Source organism: Giraffa tippelskirchi, chromosome 11 (assembly GCF_054371585.1).
Source record: "Giraffa tippelskirchi isolate mGirTip1 chromosome 11, T2T-mGirTip1v1.2.pri, whole genome shotgun sequence".
In the NCBI taxonomy this organism is placed as follows: domain Eukaryota; kingdom Metazoa; phylum Chordata; class Mammalia; order Artiodactyla; family Giraffidae; genus Giraffa; species Giraffa tippelskirchi.
Window position 1 is genome coordinate 57,264,723 of NC_137285.1, and position 22,150 is coordinate 57,286,872.

The window sequence follows — 22,150 nt, forward strand, 5'->3', positions numbered from 1 at the left end:
ACTCCAGTGTTCTTGCCTGGAGAATCCCAGGGACGGGGGAGCCTGGTGGGCTGCCGTCTGTGGGGTCGCACAGAGTCGGACACGACTGAAGCGACTTAGCAGCAGCAGTAGCAGCTTCCTGAATTAAAGGATTGAGTTGGTTCGACTTTGTTCTTTGTTTTTACTGTGAAATTGAACTCTTAGCAAACAAAGTTTTCAGGAAAAATGCCTTGTATGTTTTTTGATGTCATATTCTTATTATGACATCAGTAAACTACTGTAAGCTGCAAGACCCCAAGGTAAATACTTAACTAAGCACTTTGTAAAAAAGTTGAAATGAACTTTTAAGTTTGAAGTTAATAAAACCCAAGGGACTATTTTTACTTAGAAACAACTGTTTCACAGGAGTTATGACAAGACCATGGCAGTTTGGGCCCTTTTGTGTGGAAATATTTTTATATTAACAAATTGTATTTAATATATGTTTGTTTTCTGTATGCTCACTCAATTTTTTTTTTTCGCTTTCCCGTACTAGCATAGTCCATATAGTTATTTTTAATGTTACTAGACTGTTACACTACATTAAGTACTTCTCATTCTTTAGAAATTTTCCATAATTTGTCTACCAAACTTCACGTATAGACACCTTAATACTAATAGAGATTTCTTACTTCTAAGCATTTCTCTAGAGTATTTCTTACTCTGAAATATAGGAACTATTTTAAAGATTAATTATATGTATCATAACCTAATTTAAGACTTCTCTTAGTTGTTGGTGTCAGTGACAAATAGTAGTCAATCTAAAAAAGAAATGGAAAGTTTTATTCAAGACAAACTGAGCATTATAGCCTGGGAGATAGCCTCTCAGAGAGCTCTGTGCACTGTTCTGAAGAGATACAGGGGAAGCCAGTATATATGTGATTCTGGCTAAGGAGGCAGATGCAGTCAAGTACTCAGTAGAAGATCGCTAGTCACAAGGAACAGGCGTGAATTTAGTGAGTTTCTAAGTATGGAAAGATGCAAGAATCCAGGTTCATTAAAAATTTCTCCTGAAAATATCTGACTGTCTGAAGGCCAGTTTTGCCAATTTTCCCAGAGTCTACCCCCTCCCCCCCGCCCCCCCCCACCCCCAATTCCTTCCAGGGTGTCTTGTACATCAGCACCCACAGAGGCTAGTGACTTGATTCTCAAAGAACTGGATGGGCAGTATTTGTTATTTTACAATCCTTTCCCTTTCACTCTTAATTTAGACCAAAGTTTGGGAGGCATTTTGTGACCAGTTTGTCCCGTGGAACTGGGAATGCTTGTTCTCAGGTCAAATGAGGATTTTCAAGTTAAGCCATTCAGTGTACTATTACTGAACTAAGCCCTGTCAACAGTAACCAAAAGCCTCTGGGCCTGTCTTATGTTCCTGTCCAGGAAATGGTCCCTCTTGTTGCTTCTTCCCACAAAGAAAAAGTTCTGCTGTTACAGTCATGGATCTTATATAACTATATATTGGGTCAGTCATTTCAAGTGGCCTAATCATTAGTTTTATCTGAGATTCAGACACACATTTGGTAGTGCCAGAACCAATAACCATAAACAGGCATGAATGCAGGTCATATAGTTAGTAACATTACTAAGGTTATAAGTAAGTATTTAAGTTTGAACTTCCTTACGGCCCAACATCTCCCGAGGTCTGACCACTCTTGAGCTCCAGTCACCATCTTTAGAAGGAGTGATACGTTGGCATTGCACATAAAGCTCAGCAATGGACATGAACTTGGGCAAACTTCAGGAGATGGTGAGGGACAGGGAGGCCTGGTGTGCTGCAGCCCATGGGGTCACGAAGTCAGACACGACTTGGTGACTGAACAACAACTACAGTAAAGCTCACCAGAGATGTCTGCACTTACAAGTCAAGTGGTGGGTCATCATGACCCCTTTCAGAATTGAGAATGGAATGCTATCTTCTAAGTAGATGCCAGAAGGAGAAAAAGTGGTCTTTATGTTTGAGCAAGTACTTCTGCCATTGGAGAGGTCTGGCTAACAGTTCAGATGCACAGGGCACCCCAGAGGGGCGGGAGGATGCCAAAAGGCAGAGAAAAAGTTCTATGTGAAAATTTTTCTTGTTTTGCTTTAAAATGTAAATTTTTATTTCATCATTGATGTAAACTCTACTTTTTCTGTACCAGCTTTTAAGGAATATTTTAATCTGCAATCTTCACTGCTAACACCCTGAGCCAAATTCTCATCATGTATTGCCTGGACTTTTCTGAACACACCAGCCAAAGTATCTAGATAAAACATAAGTCACGTGATGTGTGTCCTCGTAAAGTTTTCCAGTCACTGCTAGTCCTGGATTAAAAGCCAATATATCCCTGACTGTGGCATCAAGCCCTAACATGATCTGAACCCACCCCCACCCCATCTCACTCTGACTTTCTCTCCTTAGTTCCTGAACCTCCTCCACACTTGCTTTGCTCAAACGTGTAGGGCGTGCTCCCTCCTTAGGGCCTTTGCATGTCATAATGTGCCTTTCCCTAGACGGTATTTTCACCCCTTTGTGTCAGGTTTTTATTTCCGTGTCACTCAGCTCCCCTGTTTAAAAATGACAAGCTTCTTTTCCTCACCTCTTCATATCCTCTTCCCTTCTTTATATTTCTTAGGACTCACCAGCATCGAACACAGTTTATATTTTACTTGTTTTCTTCTTTTGCCCAAATGTCTGATACTTAATAAATGATTGTTTGAATCCCAGTGATACTGTATTCTGTATGGTTAGAGAGAGAAACATGGCACCTACTTTCATGGAACTTAGTGATAGAGAAAAACACAACCAACAAAAACAAATCAATAAATTATGTAAAATGCTATGAGGAAATTAAAAAGATCTAAAAGGTGAACAACCAGGGCAACGTTGTTACACATCTTCCAAAAGCAACTCTAAAGCCTGTGGAAAATTAATTGGAAGTGGAAAGAAGTTAGAAGGCTCTTCAAGGTGGTTCAGAGGTAGTGGGTCCCAGGCTATGATGACTTATGGCCCAAGTCAGGATAGCAGAAATCGAGATGGAAAAGGGAATTTTAAGCATCATGGAAATTGAAGAAACAGAGCTTGACAGGGGATATGATTGGGGAAGAGAGGCAATGAGAGAAAGGGGGACGTCAAGAACCACTCTGAGGTTTCAGGCTTGAACAATAAGGTAAGTGGTGATGCCAGTTCCCAAGATGGAAACCCGATGGACACTCAGATTTGAGAGCACTTGAGTTCTGCTTGGGACACATAGTTCAAGGTATGTGAGAGACATTCACATGGGCTCTTCAGATATGCATGTGCTAGGTTGCTTCGGTCATGTTTGACTCTGTGCGACCCCATGGGCTGCAGCCTGCCAGTCTCCTCTGTCCATGGGGGTTTAATTCATCCAGGCAAGAATACTGGAGTGGGTTGCCACTTCCTTCTCAGGGGATCTTCCCAACCCAGAGATTGAACCCGGGTCTCTTGCATTGCAGGCAGATTCTTGACCGACTGAGCTATGAGGGAAACCCCGGAGGCATCGGGGCAAAAGCTAAAAATGTATGTGGAGTGAAGAAGTGGTATCAGATGTATATGAAGACAGGTTTTTGTTCATTTTGTTTTGAGTATTTTTTTACTCGGGAATGAATGGCACAGTAGATAGAAAGGAGTGTGGATTAAGGGAGGGCCTCCCTGCCACTGTGTTTTGTTGTTAAGGTGTTAGAGACACTAACTACAGCATGTCCCTAAGATAAGGTGTAATTTTCTTTAATGATCTTTAAAGCCTTGAAACCGGAATCATCCCCATTTTACAGATGTGAAAAGTGAGACTAATAAGTGGCTAAAGTGACACTGTGCTAAGTACTTAGTAATCAATCATTCTCATTATTTACTGGATGAGTTTATGTCTTTAAAATGCTTAGCACTGTCCCCAGCACATAGTAGGTGCCCAGGAAGCCCCTAATTACCACTGTTGTTTTTAAAATATCACTGTTGTTGCAGTGGGGCAGCAGTTCTGTTTACGTGTGATAGCATTTTCATTAGGATTAGGTTCACAACTGAGCACGTAAAACAATGTTACATGCATCTGATTAAGCACTGGAAAAAGTAGTTGACATGTTTAGAGCCAGTATTGTATGAAAAAAAATACTTATCTTTTAAACACTACAGTCACAACGCTCACCCTGTGAGGAGTCAGTGGGAACTGAGGTTGTAGAAAGCTGGAGGTTCGGCTAGCCCGTCCCATGCCCGTGAGGAACATGCTCAGGACTGGAGTGGCCAGGTGACCATCTGTGCCACCATCTGTCTCCGTCTCACTGGGCTGAGCGTGTATTTACACATACAGAGGCCGTGTAAGCGACACGCACCCGTGAGGTCGCACCGCCCTGCTAGTCCTGTGTCCCACGTAGCCGCTCTCGGGAAGTGCTCCCTGCTTCTCCCTCAGGAGAAGAGCCCAGAAAGCACTCTCCTGTTTCTCTCTGCTCTCTGAGCGACAGCTGACTCACTTCTGGATGCTGGTCTTGAATGGTTTTTTCTTTCCTCTCTGCTTTCTTCAAGTTACCTGAGAAAAAAAAAAATCTACACTACTTGTCTCCTTTTTTGTGAGCCCAAAAGTGGCTGATAAGTTGAATATTAATCACATCCTTCTGTCAGTGTGTCTCAAGTGTGAATAATTTAGAGAGAAATGTAAATTAAAATAAGTGTAACAAGCATATTAATAATTTGTGCAGATAGCTAGAGTATCCTATTTTATAATGTTACTTTAGTAGAACATATTATATAATTTTATTATATTTTATTATAATGTTACCTAAACATGTACACACATACTATAGGTTCAATTTTTTATGCATACAGCTTTTTAAATAGCTCAAAAAGCAAAACACTTCTAAGACCAGTGATTCAAATTAGTAGCATTAATGTGGACGGATGATGCTTTTCTAAACCGGAATCACCACTTGCAATGTAAAACTGGTACTAACTCTCCTCTACAAGGTTTCTAACATTTGGAAGCACCATACTGAAATGAGCCAATTCTCCAGTCACTTGTTTTATGATCATTTGAAAAAGAACTTTCTTCCTTGCAGCATACTGAGGATGCTTGGCTTTCTTTAGTCGTGAGCATGTCAGTTTTCTCTCAAGTCTGCTACCAAGTTCTACCTTTTAGCACTAAAGCAGTCATAAAAACAAATGTAGGCTTTAAAAGGACTTGGCAGTACTGTTCTTAATGATCACCTTATAGTAAAGAAGATCTAGGGTATGTTACTATTATTGCCATCATTAAAATGAGTTGTTGTTTAATTGCTAAGTCATATCCAATTCTTTTGCGACCCCATGGACCGTAGCTCTCCAGACTTCTCTGTCCATGGGATTTCTCAGGCAAGAATACTGGAGTGAGCTGCCATTTGCTTCTCCAGGGTGTCTTCTTGACTCAGGGATCGAACACAAGTCTCCGGCATTGGCAGGCGGATTCTTTACCACTGAGCCACCAGGGAAGCCCAGTACTGAATTTTAAATGAAATTGAGCCAAGCAAAAATCTCTGGAAAATTATTGCTCAGACATTCTTTTTAGACTCTTTACCTCTGCATATTCACTTATGACTTACTGCTGTAATTAATTTCCAGCGTTCAGCAAGACTTTCTAATCTGCTTTTCAAGTTTTCCATGCAGTTGAATGTAGAAATTCATTGTTATAAAAATACATTTGTTCTGTATACTTTTGTTTTCTACTTCTGTAATCTTTGACTCCTGATGAAAAAAAAATCTTGTTCAGAACAGCAAAAGATAGAAGTTATGGACTTCAGTTCTGTTTCCATTAACTGCTCAAACTCCTCAAGTACTAAAAATAAATTCCTAGCTTTTTTGCTTTAAAAAGCTAACATTTGCTTTTTTTTTTTTTTTTTTTTTAATTAAAAGGATTCACATTCAGGAGTACAAGGAATAAAATTTATTCTTCAGGGCTCCTCAGATAGAACAGAGGTTGAAATAAATTTTTTTTACCAGAAAATGAGTGGATTACTTTAGCTCTGCCTTAGGATGAAGCAATTCAAATTATTATTTTTAGAAATTGAGCTTTTTAAAGGAAAAAATGTTGATCAGATATTGACCTTAAAAAGAAATTAGATCTTTTGAAAATGTCTTGTCCTGAGTTGATAATATTGTGTATAAGATACATGCGTGTGTGCTCAGTCATGTCCAACTCTTTGAGACCCCATGGACTGTAGCCTGCCAGGCTCCTCTGTCCATGGAATTTTCCAAGCAAGAATGGTTGCCATTTCCTCCTCCAGGGGATTCTCCCTATCCAGGCATCAAACCTGCACATCATGCATCTCCTGTATTGGTAGGCAGATTGTTTACCACTGAGCCACCTGGGAAGGCCTGTGTGCTCTTATAGGGGCAATCTGTATTAGCACGGGTCCTCTGGACAGGCCCCTTGGACACTGGCCGTGCTTATTAGCCAATGGGAGGATTAAAAGACATGATACGTGTAAAGAACTTAGCAAAGTTATCAGGCAAACAGCACTCAATAAGTGTTCTATTCATATTTTGAGTAACAGTAAAATTTGCAGAAAACTTGGGTAAATTTTATCCCAACATAAAAGCAGAGGAATAAACCAAAAGATTTTTAGATTTGACTTACAGAAAATTCTAAAATTTCTGTACATCCTTAATCACAAAAATCAAATATAAAAGGCCAATAACAATCTGAGGGAAATGACATGGGATTAATATGCATAAATGTATACAGTGCTGTAACTAAAGACCATATGAGGGAAAATCCACCCCCTCCTTCCATAAAAGCACAAATAGGCTGCTATTGAAGAAGAAATGAAAATAGCCACTAGTTATTTGGAAAATACTGAGCTTCAGTAATAAATAAATTAAAATTTAAAAAAATACAAAAATCATATTTACCTCTTTAGTTTTAATATCAGAGAATTTATACTAATATATTCTTTGCTTCTTAAGGTTGGAATACACACTAAGGCTTGGTTTATTGCTGGAATCTTTTTGCTGTTGACTATACCTATCTCGCTTTGGGTGATACTGCAACATTTAGTGCATTATACACAACCTGAACTACAGAAACCCATAATAAGGTAAGTCTTTATATGTTGATTCTACTAGTGTTGTGTTGGCTTATCTCATAAATATCATGTAAAATGCTTTAAATTTATGTTTTTTGCTTTCTAAATAGGATTCTTTGGATGGTACCCATATACAGTTTGGATAGTGTAAGTATGCTTCATTTTAACTCATTAACTAAAAACTTGTTTTATGATACTAACTATAATTAAGGTAATAAAAGTAATGTAACTTGGCAGTAAGGAGTTAGGTTAGTAAGTGTTTTTAATGTTAATAAAGAAGATAAAGCAAAACCGTAGAAAAGGCTGATGTTTTAAAATTTCAAATGAGTTCTTAGTCCTCTAAAGATTGTAATACTTAGAATTACCTTATCATCCTTTTTATTTATTATAATATTTATTTGGACCAAAGCAGAAATCTTCCCCAGTGGATCCTGGTATATGTAATTGTTACAAATAACTGCTTTAATTTGATTAAATATAAAGAAAATGTCTTTAACATCATTTTCTGTGATCATGTCAAGAAGTTTTGGATTATATTAATATTGAAGAACTCAAGTACATAATATAACTTTTCATATTCATTGTTTACTCCCCAGCACAGATGTTTTTGTTTACCAATATGCAAGATGTTTATTGCTTTTAAAAATTCATTTCACAGATTGCCTGGTATCCCTCCTAACGATAAAATTTAGCAAGTTTGTTATAAGTATGTGACAAGACAACTCAAATTTTAAAATAGGCCTTATTGCGAGTGCCATGAATTGCAGTGGTAATTCCTTCTATTATAGTCACAACTGTTTTTAACATCTATGCTTCTTCATAGTGGATAGCTTTGAAATATCCCAGCATTGCAATATATGTGGATACCTGCAGAGAATGTTATGAAGCTTATGTCATTTACAACTTCATGGGATTCCTTACCAATTATCTAACTAACCGCTATCCAAATCTGGTATTAATCATTGAAGCCAAAGATCAGCAGAAACATTTCCCTCCTTTGTGTTGCTGTCCACCATGGACTATGGGAGAGTAAGTATGTTTGGTTTTAATTCTTTAAGTTTGGTTTTACTTAAACAGATATAAGTATCATTTCTCTGTAGTATGTTAAGTGCTATATGCAGGACAAAAAGTATAAGACAGAGTCCCTACCCTCATGTAGTTCATAGTCAAGTTTGAAGACTTAAAAAACATATTTTTATAATCCACACATATGAGTTAGTTTCTTTTACATTATTTACCCTAAATAGAAAACTGACAAAGTTGTGGGGGAAAAAAACCTTAGAAATTATTTAATCAACATTCTTTTATGATTGGAAACCAGAGTCTGCAGAGATCAACTTCCTCAAATCACATAGCAAGTTAATGGCAAAATCGGGTCTAAGACTCAAGGAGAAGATAGTCTAGGTGGGGAAACGATGTTGAACATGAAATAAGACCAACAAATAGCAGTGTTTATTCTAGTTATATGTAAGTTAGTTGGCCTTATTATTCATTCATGTAGGACAGAAAGGAAATAAAGCCTGCAAAGTTAAGTTGAACCTAAGATTTCATTTACTCTATGAATGAACCACTGGATGTTTTTCAGCAGGAAACATTTGAAGACTTGGCATTTTAGAAAGATTAATTTTAAAATACTATACAAGATTCATTAGGAGGAGAAGAGTTCAGAAGGGGAAATAAATTGTTACTATAATGGTTCGTTTGTGAGATAAGCTGAAAAAGAGGGGTGTGGAATTGAAATAGAAAGGAAAGATAATAAGAGAATCCAATGGAGAATCAACAAGACATGATTGCTGATAGATGGGGATATGGGTGGAATGACTTGGAGGAGTCAGTGTAGATGTACGACCTAGGGTTAGTTACATTGCCTTCCATGGAATACAGAACCACTTCGACAACATCAGCACCAAATGTGTCTCTCCTTAACACCCTTGGAATGACAGGGAGCTGCCTGGCTATTTGAAATAATAAACTCCTAAGGTGTTTATTTGACAATTATGTATTGAACACCTAGTATGTGCCAGTATATAGATATATCATAATACATATAACAGATGTAGAACTCATGGAACTTACAGCTTGGTTAGGAATTAAATGAAGACACAAATATATAGTTAGTTACTTCAGGAAACACTATGAAGGAAACAAAACAGGAGCCTATGAAAGAAGATAGTGAGACTAACGGTTGAGGGTGGAAGGATATTGTACTCAATTCCAAATACAATAAGAACAAACAGGGATTTATAACCAAAGAGATTGGGGTGGTCACTGGATGGAAAATTACTAAGAGGAGACATCAGGGTAGGGGAATTCTCTCTAAACCGCCCTAAAAAGAAGGTTACTTAAGGCAGACCAAAAAGACATCAAGAGTGAGGGATGAGGAGCTGGATTCAATATCAAGGGTAATCAGATATTGGGGGGTAGGGTGAGATGATGGAGGGGCGGTGGTAATAGGTGTCTTAGCAGGATTTTTTGCTGAGACTGATTTCCCAGGCCAAGGACAGGGCCTAGCTGATGCCTAGTTGAAAAGAAGGCTAAGAGGAGCCCTGTCTAAAGTTTGGTCCAAGAGAGAGATTGTCAAGTGAGAAGCCATTATAGGATGTTAAGCAGAGGGCTGATATCCAAGTTTCATTTTCAGAAATTACTGTACTCTTTGTATACTGAACTGGAAGTGGGCATAGATGCAAGAGACTGCAGTGGTCTGGTAAATATGATGATGACAATGGGGGAGGTGGCAGTGGCAGCTTGGCCTTGATCAGGACTCCTCTAGTAACACAGAACCTGAGATGCGGTCCTAGCTGCCTCTTCAGGCTGGCTTGTCCCAGTTAGTAGGTGGTCAGCTAAAACCCAGAACCTTTTTCAAGTGATGCTATAGGCCAGAATTTCCCTTCTCTGTGGTTGTGCAATTTATTTGTTCCTAACTCCACAAGCAATTACATTTATTCTTATTTACATTTTTCTAAGCATCACTTTTATTCAGGGATAATTTTACATCAGAATTTTAATTTTTATATTTAATCACATTTTCTCTTTTTAAAAAACTATATTAAAAGTTCTTGAGACTCTTGAGCTCTGGCAGCTACTACCTGAATGATATCAGCAGTGCATCCATAACTATAAACCAGGTTTTCTTTCCTTTGAAGACTTTAAACATTACCAAAGCCATGCAGTTTGGGGATGTGGTTTTAGTAACATTAAACTTCTCATTCTGTTGTATATAAATACAGTTCAGGTTACCAGTCTCCTCCTGTTGGATAACTGCTGTTATATGTCTGATCATGGAGCAGCCTGTTGCTGTTGAGGATAATTCAGTTTGATGCTTTGGTTTTAAGCATCAAACTGAATTTAAGATGCAAGTGCCGTGGCAGGTTTCCAGTCTTTAGATGTAAAACTGCCTCTGCTTTTTTGACAATGATTTATGTGACATATGCAGTGAGCACAGGAGTTTTCTTTTAATGGATGTTAGATTTTATGTATGTGAGTTTATGAGAGGAGGGGAACGTTTTACCTAGTGATTTAATATGGTTAGGAAACAAATGTTTTCATGAAACAGTACTAACTCTTTCTGTGTATTCCCTTCTACCCTCTTGTTTTTAAAATTGGGTCATAGCCCACCATGTTGAATTTGCCACACTTTGAAAAAATTTGCTGTAGGGTGTATACCTTGGAGTGGATATGCTGTGTCTTTGGCTTTTGTGTGACTGTGATAAATTATTTGCTGAAGTGACAGTACCAAATTACTCTCCCGTTACCAGTAGAAAAGATTTTAGAATTACCCGCACTTCTTTGTCTGTCAGAAGGTCGTAAAGGTTTTTACTGATGAGTAGTGAGGTTAACAGAGAAGGCAACGGCACCCCACTCCAGTACTCTTGCCTGGAAACTTCCATGGATGGAGGAGCCTGGTAGGCTGTAGTCCATGGGGTCGCTAAGAGTCGGACACGACTGAGCGACTTCACTTTCACTTTTCATTTTCATGCTTTGGAGAAGGAAATGGCAACCCACTCCAGTGTTCTTGCCTGGAGAATCCCAGGGACGGCAGAGCCTGGTGGGCTGCCGTCTATGGCGTCGCACAGAGTCGGACATGACTGAAGCGACTTAGCAGCAGCAGCAGCAAGGTTAAACAAGTTTTCATATGTTTATCAGCCATTTGTGTTTTCCTTCTGAAGAGGAAAATGTTCCTCATTTTTTAATGGGTTGTCTATCTGTAGGGGATCTTTATACATTAAGATACTAATTCTTTATTTAATGCATGTTAAAAATACCTTTTTCTAGTTTTTGGCACGTTTTGGCACTTTATTGTGAATGTTTATATTGTTGAATATATAAGTTTTATTTTAAGTACTTTTTGTCTGGTTCAAAAAATTCTTCCTGACCCCAGGATTATAAAAATAACTCTCCTGTGCTTTTCTTCTAAACATTTTACTTTTCCATTAAGACTTATAAACATATATTGATTTCTTTTTCATATGTTATATGAGGCAGGAATGCAATTTCACTTTATTCGATTGACTTGCTATCCTAGCACCATTCTCTCCTGCCTCACTGGTCTATGTTGCCATCTCTGTCATATAAGGGTTCCATATATGTGGGTCTATTTGTGATCTTCGTTTTTTCTGTTTTATTAACTTTTCTATCCCTGGACCATTTCCATACATTGACTACTATATTTTATTAATAAGTCTTAAATGGGCTGTTCTTAACTTGGTGCTCTTATGTATAAGTTTCTGATTCAGCTTGTCAGGTTACTTGAAAAACCCTATTGGGACTTTTTGATTGGAATTGAATTCAGTCTTCAGTTTATTGACATCTTTATGGTTATTTGAATCTTCTTATCTATGAAAATGGTCTACTTTCTGCTTATTTAGCTCTTCATTTATATTTCAGTATAGTTTTCTCATAAAAGTCTTATACATCTTTTCTGACTTTATAATGTCTTATATTTTATTGCTATTATAAATGACATCTTTTTTAAAAATTAGTTTAATTACTACCAGTGTATAGAAAGGCAATTGGTTTTTGCACATGGAGCCTATATCCAAAAATCTTGTTAATTTTTCTTATTCTGTGGATCTTAAGTTCTCTGTGTAATCAGTCACCTTCAGAAGGATTTGTTTCTAGTTTTTATACATGTTTCTCTTCTTACTGTGCTGAGTACCTATAGACTGTCTTGTATCATTCCTGGTTTTAAAGGGAATTCTTATAAAATCTCACATTTGAATATAATGTTTCTAAAGATGTTTTGTAGTCATCCTTTATTAGCTTAAACTCTTTTTTTCCCCCTAGTTAAGAGTTTTTAATCATACCTAAGTATTGAATATCATCAAATGCTTTTTCTATGCCTGTTGAGATGATCATAGTTTTTTGCTTTTAACCTGTTAATATAGTGAATTAGATTAATGACTTTTCTAACATAATCTACTTGCATTTGAAGGACAAATTTTAAGTGGTTATGGTGTATCGTCAACTTTTCTACATTATAAGTTTTGGATCGCTAATGTTTTGCTTAGACTATTTACATCTTTGTTCATGAACAAAATGAAGTTATGATTTCCCTTTCTTATACTGTCACTGTCTTCATGTCCAAGTTTTACTGCCTACATAAGAGTTACTGCTTTTTTACTTATATATTACAGGAAGAGATTGTGTACTATACCTTGAAAGATTTGCCCTGGACTTTTCTTTCTGGGAGGACAAGTATAGAACTATTTAGGTGTCCTGTTATTTCTAGAACAAAAATTTTCTTAACTACAGCGTTTAGAAATTAGGCAGACTAAATGAAGTTTTTAAATGTACGGACATATGTTTGAACGTAGACTTCATTTTAAAACAAATGAACATGATCTTGGTTCATGTCCAAGGCAAGCCATTCAATATAATAGTAATTAAAGTCTATGCCCCTACCACCGATTCCGAAGAAGCTGAAGTTGATCAGTTCTATGAAGACCTAGACCTCCTAGAACTAACACCAAAAATAAGATATTCTACTCATGGTTGGGGATTGGAATGCAGAAGTAGGAAGTCAAGAGATACCTGGAGTAAGAGGCAAGTTTGGCCTTGGAGAACAAAATGAAGCAGGGCAAAGGCTAACTGAATTCTGCCAAGGGAATGTACTGGTCATAGCAAGCACTCTTTTTCAACAACACAAGAGATGATTTACATAAAGACATCACCAAATGGTCAATACAGCAGTCAAACTGATGACATTGTTTGTAGCCGAAGATGGAGAAGCTGTATACAGTCAGCAAAAACAAGACTTGGAGCTGACTGCAGTTCAGATCATCAGCTTCTCATAGCAACATTCAGGCTTAAACTAAAGAAAGTGGGGGAAACCACTAGGCCAACCAGATACGACTTAAATCCCCTATGAATATGTAGTAGAGGTTATGAATAGATTCAAGAGATTAGGTCTAATAAACAGTGTGCCTGAGAAACTATGGTCGGAGGTCTGTAATATTGTACAAGAGGCAGTGAACAAAACCATCCCAAAGAAAAAGAAAAGCAAGAAGGCAAAGTGCTTATCTGAGGAGGCCTTACAAATAGCTAAAGAAGAAAGCGAAAAGCAAGGGAGAAAGGGAAAGGTACATCCAGCTAAATACAGAGTGCCAAAGAACAGCATAGACAAGAAGCCCTTCTTCAATGAACAGTTCATAAAACTAGAAAACAACAGAAGGGGAAAGACTAGAGATCTCTTCAGGAAAATTGGAGATATCAAGGGAACATTTTGCCCAAAGATGAGCACAATAAAGGCCAAAAATGGTAGAGACCTAGTAGATGCTGAAGAGATCAAGAAGAACTGGAAGGAATACACTTAAGAACTGTACAAAAAAATCTTAATGTACTGGATTAATAGGATGGTGTGGTCGGTCACCCAGAACCAGACATTCTGGAGAGTGAAATCAAGTATGCAAAAGGAAACACTGCTTTTAATAAAGCAAATGGATGCTGTGGAATTCTGATAGAACTGTTCAAACCCCTAAAGTATGATGCCATCAAGGTGTTGCATTCAATATGTCAGCAAATCTGGAAGACCCAGCAGTGGTCACAGGACTAGAAAAGGTCAGTCCTCATCCCAACTCCTAGGAAGAGTAGTACTAAAGAATGTTCTAAACATCAGACAGCTTTACTCATTTCCCATGCTGGTCAGGGCTTCCCTGGTGGCTCAGCAGTGCAGGAGACCTGGGTTTGATCCCTGGGTAGGGAAGATCCCCTGGAGGAGGGCATGGCAACCTACTGTAGTACTCTTGGCTAGAAAATCCCATGGACAGAGGAGCCTGGCAGGCTGTGGTCTATAGGGTTGCACAGAGTCAGACATGACTGAAGCGACTAAGAAGCAGCAGCCCATGTTAGTAAGGTCATGCTTAAAATCTTGCATGCTATGCATTATGCGAACCAAGAATTGCCAGATGTCCAAGCTGGGTTTAGAAAAGGAAAAGGAACCAGAGGTCAAATTGCCAGCATTCACTGGATCATAGAGAAAGCTAGGGAATTTCAGAAAAACATCTACCTCTGTTTCATCGACTGTGCTAAAGCCTTTGACTGTGTGGATCATAATAAACTGTGGAAAGCCCTTAAAAGAGATGAGAATACCAGAACATCTTACCTGTCTTCTGAGAAACCTGTATGCAGGTCAAGAAGCAACAGTTAGAACCCTGTATGGAACAACTGATAGGTTCAAGATTGAAAAGGGAGTATGAGAGGGTTGTCTGCTGTCACCCTGTTTGTTTAACCTGTATGCTGAGCACATCATGAGAAATGCTGGGTTGGATGTGTTACAAGCTAGAATTAAGATAGGCAGGAGCAACATCAACAACCTCAGATATGTGGATGATACCACTCTAAAGGCTGAAAGCAAAAGGGAACTAAAGAGCCTCTTGATGAGGATGAGGGAAGAGAGTGAAAAAGCCAGATTAAAAACTAAATATTAAAAAAACTAAGATCATGGCATCCAGTCGCATCACTTCATGGCAAAAAGAAGGGAAAAAGGTCGAAGTAGTGACAGGTTTCCTCTCCTTGGGCTCTGAAATCACTGCAGATGGTGACTGCAGTCATGAAATCAGAAGACGATTGCTTCTTGGCAGGAAAACTGACAAACCTCGACAATGTGTTGAAAAGCAGAGACATTACTCTGCTGACCAAGGTCTGTATAGTCTTGGCTATGGTCTTCTCAGTGGTCGTGTACAATTGTGAGAGCTGGACTGTAAAGAAGGCAGAATGCCAAAGAGTTCATGCCTTTGAACTGTGGTGCTGGAGAAGACTCCTGAAAGTCCCTTGGACAGCAAGGAGATCAGTCAGTCTTAAATCAACCCTGAATACTCATTGGAAGGACTGATGCAGAAGCTGAAACTCCAATACTTTGGCCACCTGATACGAAGAACTGACTCATTGGAAAAGAACCTGATGCTGGCAATGATTGAGGGCAGAAGGAGAATAGAGTGTCAGAGGATGAGATGGCTGGATGGCATCACCACTGTAATGAACATGAACTTGGGCAAACTTTGGGAGATGGTGAGGGACAGGGAGGCCTGGCATGCTGCAGTCCATGGGGTCACAAAGAGTTGTACACAACTGGGCGACTGAACAACAACATATACCATAAATGAAATGACAACCAGAAGAAGTCGATTTAAAATCTTATTGCCCCGTGAATCGGTTTTCATATTTAACATTTCTTTCATCCAGTTTAAGGTTTTTAAATTGCCATTTGGATTTCCTCTTTATGCAAGTTACTTTGAAGTATATTTTAAAATTTCCAAATATAAAGATTTTTAAATTTTTTTTCATCTTACATATTTGCGTTGTAGTCAGAGAATGTACTATGAGACAGTCTTCAAACGTGGTTAAGATTCATTTCATGCCCACTAGTACATGATCAGTTTTTGTAATGGGTCTCTGTATGCGTCTAGAGAATGTATATGCTGTACTAATGAGTGGCTCTTATATATTTATGTGCATGAGGTCAATCTTATTGTATTATTCAGTTTGTCTGCATTTGTGTGGATTTTAGCTACTTGTTCTGTCAGGTAGTGAAAGAGATGTTGAAATTCTGTCACTGATAATTTGTCAGTTTTTTGTGTACTTTTGTCAGTTTTTGCTTTATATTTAGATGCTGTTTCTGTTCAGGAGGGCTCGCACAATGGCACGGTGGTAAAGAATCCACCTGCAATGCAGGAGACACAGGACATGTGGGTTCAGTCCCTGGGTTGGGAAGATCCCCTGGAGGAGGAAATGGCATACCACTCTAATATTCTTGCCTGGAGAATCCCATCGACAGAGGAGCCTGGCAGGCTACAGTCCATGGGGTTGCAAAGAGTTGGACGTGACAGGATGCATGCAAGTTACCTGTTCTGGACCTTTTTTTTTTTTTGGGTCTTAAAGTTATTTTGATATTAACAGATATCCTTTGTTTAGTATCTGCCTGGCTTAACTTCCTCTGCCTTTTATTTTCAGGAAAAGATAGAGAAAATTAGGTGTACAACTTTGAGCATTTATAGATGTATTACTTTTCTGTAGGTGGCCCTACATGGCATGACTCATAGTTTCATTGAGTTAGACAAGGTTATGGTCCATGTGATCAGTTTGATTAGTTTTCTGTGATTGTGGTTTTCAGTCTGTCTACCCTCTGAAGCTATTTCAAACCCTGAAAGAAGATGCTGTGAAAGTGCTGCACTCGATATGCCAGCAAATTTGGAAAACTCAGCAGTGGCCACAGGACTGGAAAAGGTCAGTTTTAGTTCCAATCCGAGAGAAAAGCAATGCCAAAGAATGCTCAAACTACCGCACAATTGCTCTCATCTCACATGCTAGTAAAGTAATGCTCAAATTCTCCAAGCCAGACTTCGGCAATACGTGAACCATGAACTTCCAGATGTTCAAGCTGGTTTTAGAAAAGGCAGAGGAACCAGAGATCAAATTGCCAATATCCGCTGGATCATCGAAAAAGCAAGAGAGTTCCAGAAAAACATCTATTTCTGCTTTATTGACTATGCCAAAGCCTTTGACCGTGTGGATCACAACAAACTGTGGAAAATTCTTCAAGAGATGGGAATACTAGACCATCTGACCTGTCTCTTGAGAAACCTGTATGCAGGTCAGGAAGCAACAGTTAGAACTGGACATGGAACAACAGACTGGTTCCAAACAGGAAAAGAAATATGTCAAGGCTGTATATTGTCACCCTGCTTATCTAACTTATATGCAGAGTACATCATAAGAAATGCTGGGCTGGAAGAAACACAAGCTGGAATCAAGATTGCCGGGGGGAGAAATATCAATAACCTCAGATATGCAGATGACACCACCCTTACGGCAGAAAGTGAAGAAGCACTAAACAGCCTCTTGATGAAAGTGAAAGAGGAGAGTGAAAAAGTTGGCTTAAAGCTCAACATTCAGAAAACTAAGATCATGGCATCTGGTCCCATCACTTCATGGAAAATAGATGGGGAAACTGGAAATAGTGTCAGACTTTATTTTTTTGGGCTCCAAAATCACTGCAGATGGTGATTGCAGCCATGAAATTAAAAGACGCTTACTCCTTGGAAGGAAGGTTATGGCCAACCTAGATAGCATATTTAAAAGCAGAGACATTACTTTGCCAACAAAAGTCCGTCTAGTCAAGGCTATGGTTTTTCCAGTGGTCATGTATGGATTGGAGTTGGACGGTGAAGAAAGCTGAGCACCACAGAATTGATGCTTTTGAACTGTGGTGTTGGAGAAGACTCTTGAGAGTCCCTTGGACTGCAAGGAGATCCAATCAATCCATCCTAAAGGAGATCAATCCTGGGTGTTCATTGGAAGGGCTGATGTTCAAGCTGAAACGCCAATACTTTGGCCACCTCATGCGAAGAGTTGACTCACTGGAAAAGACCCTAATGCTGGGTAGGATTGGGGGCAGGAGGAGAAGGGGACGACAGAGGATGAGATGGTTGGATGGCATCACTGACTTGATGGACATGGGTTTGGGTAGACTCCGGGAGTTGGTGATGGACAGGGAGGCCTGGCATGCTGCAATTCATGGGGTCGCAAAGAGTCGGACATGACTGAGCAACTGAACTGAACTGACTGACCCTCTGAAGCAAAGGATAAGAGGCTTATGAAAGCTTCTTGATGGGAGAGACTGACTAAGGGGGAAACTGGATCTTGTTCTGATGGGTGGGGCCATGCTCAGTAAATCTTTAACCCAATTTTCTGTTCATGGGTGGGGCTGTGTTCCCTCCCTGTCCTTTGACCTGAGACCAAACTATGGTGGAGGTAATGAAGATAATGGTGACCTCCTTCAAAAGGTCCCATGCATGCACTGCCGCACTCAGTGCCCCCAAGCCTGCAGCAGGCCACCACCAACCCATGCCTCCAACTCCTGGACACTCATAAGCAAGTCTGGGTCAGTCTCTTGTGGGGCCACTGCTCCTTTCTCCTGGGTTCTTCTGCACACAAGGTTTTGTTTGTGGCTCAGATCATGAACTCCTTATTGCAAAATTCAGACTTAAATTGAAGAAAGTAGGGAAAACCACTAGACTGTTCAGGTATGACCTAAATCAAATGCCTTACACAATTATACAGTGTAAGTGAGGAATAGATTCAAGGGATTAGATTGATAGACTGCTTGAAGAACTATGGATGGAGGTTCATGACTTTGTCCAGGAGGCAGTGATCAAGACCATCCCCAAGAAAAATGAAAAAAGGCAAAATGGTTGTCTGATGAGGCCTTACAAATAGCTGAGAAAAGAAGAGATGCAAAAGACAAAGGAGAAAAGGAAAGATATACCCATTTGAATTCTAGAGTTCCAAAGAATAGCAAGGAGAGATAAGAAAGCCTTCCTCAGTGATCAGTGCAAAGAAATAGAGAAAAACAGTAGAATGGGAAAGACTACAGATCTCTTCAAGAAAATTAGAGATAGCAAGGGAACATTTCATGCAGAGATGGGTACAATAAAGGACAGAAATATATGGCCCTAACGGAAGCAGAAGATACTAAGAAGAGGTGGCAAGAATACACAGAAGAACTACACAAAAAAGATCTTCATGACCCAGATAACCACGATGGTGTGATCACTCACCTAGAGCCAGACATCCTGGAATGTGAAGTCAAGTGGGCCTTAGAAAGCATCACTACAAACAAAGCTAGTGGAGGTGATGGAATTCCAGTTGAGCTATATAAGGCAGAGGAACCAGAGATCAAATTGCCAATATCTGTTGGATAATCGAAAAAGCAAGAGTTCCAAAAAAACAACTACTTCTGCTTTATTGACTGTGCCAAAGCCTTTGACTATGTGGATCACAACAAACTGTGGAAAATTCTTTAGGAGATGGGAATGCCAGACCACCTTATCTGCCTCCTGAGAAATCTGTATGCAGGTCAAGAAGCAACAGTTAGAACTGGACATGGAACAACAGACTGGTTCCAAATTGGGAAAGGAATACATCAAGGCTGTATATTGTCACCCTGCTTATTTAACTTATATGCAGGGTACATCATGCGAAATGCCGGGCTGGATAAAGCACAAGCTGGAATCAAGATTGCCAGGAGAAATATCAATAATCTCAGATATGCAGATGACACCACCCTTATGGCAGAAAGTGAAGAAGAACTAAAGAACCTCTTGATGAAAGTGAAAGAGGAGAGTGAAAAAGTTGGCTTAACACTCAACATTCAGAAAACTTAGATCATGGCATCTAGTCCCATCACTTCATGGGAAATAGATGGGGAAACAACGGAAACAGTGAGTGACTTTATTTTGGGGGGCTCCAAAATCACTGCAGATGGTGACTGCAGCCATGAAATTAAAAGACGCTTGCTCCTTGGAAGAAAAGCTATGACCAACCTAGACAGCATATTAAAAAGCAGAGACATTACTTTGCCAACAAAAGTCCATCTAGTCAAAGCTATGGTTTTTCCAGTAGTCATGTATGGATGTGAGAGTTGAACTGTAAAGAAAGCTGACTGCCGAAGAATTGATGCTTTGAGACTGTGGTGTTGGAGAAGACTCTTGAGAGTTCCTTGAACTGCAAGGAGATCAAACCAGTCAATCCTAAAGGAAATCAGTCCTGAATATTCATTGGAAGGACTGATGCTGAAGCTGAAACTCCAATACTCTGGCCACCTGATGCGAAGAACTGACTCACTGGAAAAGACCCTAATGCTTGGAAAGATTGAAGGCAGGAGGAGGAGGGGATGACAGATGAGATGGCTGTATGGCATTACCTACTCCATGGATATGATTTTGAGCAAGCTCTGGGAGTTGGTGATGGACAGGGATGCCTGGCATGCTGTGGTCTATGGTGTTGCAAGGAGTCAGACACAACTGAGTGACTGAACTGAACTTTTTTTTTAAATTTAGTGTGTTTTTAAGTTCTCATCTGACAGTCCATCAGTTGTACAAGATATACTATTTATATTTTTGTGATTATCGACGTATTCATTTATAATTTTGCCACCTTTTATTTATATCTCTCACTTTTTCTGATTTCCTTTTTTTAAATGATTACATTTTCAAAATAAACTTTTAATTTGGAATAATTTTAAATTTATAGTAAAGTTGCAAAGACAAAACTGAGATTTTCTATTACCCTTCATCCAGCTTCCCCTAATAGTAACATCTTATGTAATCCTGGTACATTCATCAAAAGGAAGAAATAACAATGGTATAATACTATTAATTGCAGACTATTCAGATCTCCTCACATTTTCCACTAATGTCCTTTTTCTGTTCCAGAATGCACCCCAGGAATCTGGAATGCCTCTTTTTAAAAGTACAGATTTTCATTAAATACTTTGAAAATGTACATAAGAAGTTTGAGAAGATCCTTCTAATTGTTTAATAAAGATTTTGACAAATAATTTTGAAGTTTTTCAAACATGTGGGATACCTATGTAATAAAATATAATAGACAAGTCTATTTTATACCACCTACATTTAACAAAAATAAATATATTACAGGTCTGTGACTCCTTATTTCCAGTTGTTTATATGTATATATGCATGTGTGTATGCATGCTAAGTCACTTCAGTCGTGTCCAGCTCTTTGTGACTCCATGGACTATCGCCCACCAGGCTTCTCTGTCCATGGAATTCTCTAGGCAAGCAAACTGGAGTGGGTTGCCATGCCCTCCTCCAAGGGACCTTCCCCACCCAGGGATTGAACCTGGGTCTCATGTCTCCTGCATTGACAGGTGGATTCTTTCCCATTAGCACCACCTGGGATATTATAAATATATATCCTTAAAAACCAAAGCTTTTTCATAGCTTATCTAATGTTAAAACTTTTTAGTCTTTGAGTATTTGTAATTTGAATGTGACTGTCTTGCCATTTATGGAATATATATGTTTTACTGCAGCTCTATCAGTGCTGGGTTACCGGCATTGCTCCAAATGCCCCTGGGTAGTTGTTCACATGTTTTTGTTGATGTTTTTCTTATTCCTTTTTTTTTTTTTGCCCTCATTACTAGTTTGGAAGTTATACTTTCTGTTTCTAGTCTTTAATCTTAAAAAAATAGATAGCAGTTTGTGTAGAATGTTTTTGTAATGCTTTTATAGACAGTGTAACAGTTTGTTTATTACTCCTTCTTGCATCTCAGATCTTCTATCTGGGATCATTTCCTTCTTTCTGATGTATGGTTCTTAAAATTTCTTGCAGCGTCAGCATAGCAGTGGCAAATTTTCTCAGATACACTTATCCAAAAGTGTCTTTATTTTGCCTTCATTCTTGAAAGATCGTTTTGCTGGATGTAATTCTTTGTTGACAAGAATTGTCTACAAACATGGAGATTTTATTCCACCCTATCCTGGTATCAGTTGTTACTGTTAAGCCTCTACTTTCAATCTAGTTGTCATTCCATTATATTAGTAGGTGACCTGTCTTCAGCTGCATTTTTAAGACCCCGTCTTTGATATTTCACAGGTTCACTACAAAGTATCTAGGGTTTTTTTGGTTTTAATCCTGTTTAATTTACAGTGTGCCTCAGTCTGTAGATTAGTGTTTTTGATCAGTTCTAAAAAGTTCTCGGCCATAATCTCTTCTGAGTTTGCTCTTTCTCTACTCTTTCCTAACTTTCAATGTATGTTAGACCTTCTGATTCTATTCAAGTCTTTGT

The 22,150-nt window shown here is 38.8% G+C and overlaps 1 protein-coding gene across 1 annotated transcript in view; it reads left to right on the forward strand.

Annotated features, from left to right (window-relative positions):
• TMEM184C (transmembrane protein 184C) overlaps positions 1-22,150 on the forward strand; it is a 33,137-nt gene that overhangs the window by 1,584 nt on the left and 9,403 nt on the right. The window contains exons 2-4 of the mRNA XM_081544280.1: positions 6,944-7,074; positions 7,173-7,209; positions 7,886-8,091. Coding sequence (XP_081400406.1) covers positions 6,944-7,074; positions 7,173-7,209; positions 7,886-8,091 — 374 coding nt within the window. The remainder of the gene's footprint in view (positions 1-6,943; positions 7,075-7,172; positions 7,210-7,885; positions 8,092-22,150) is intronic.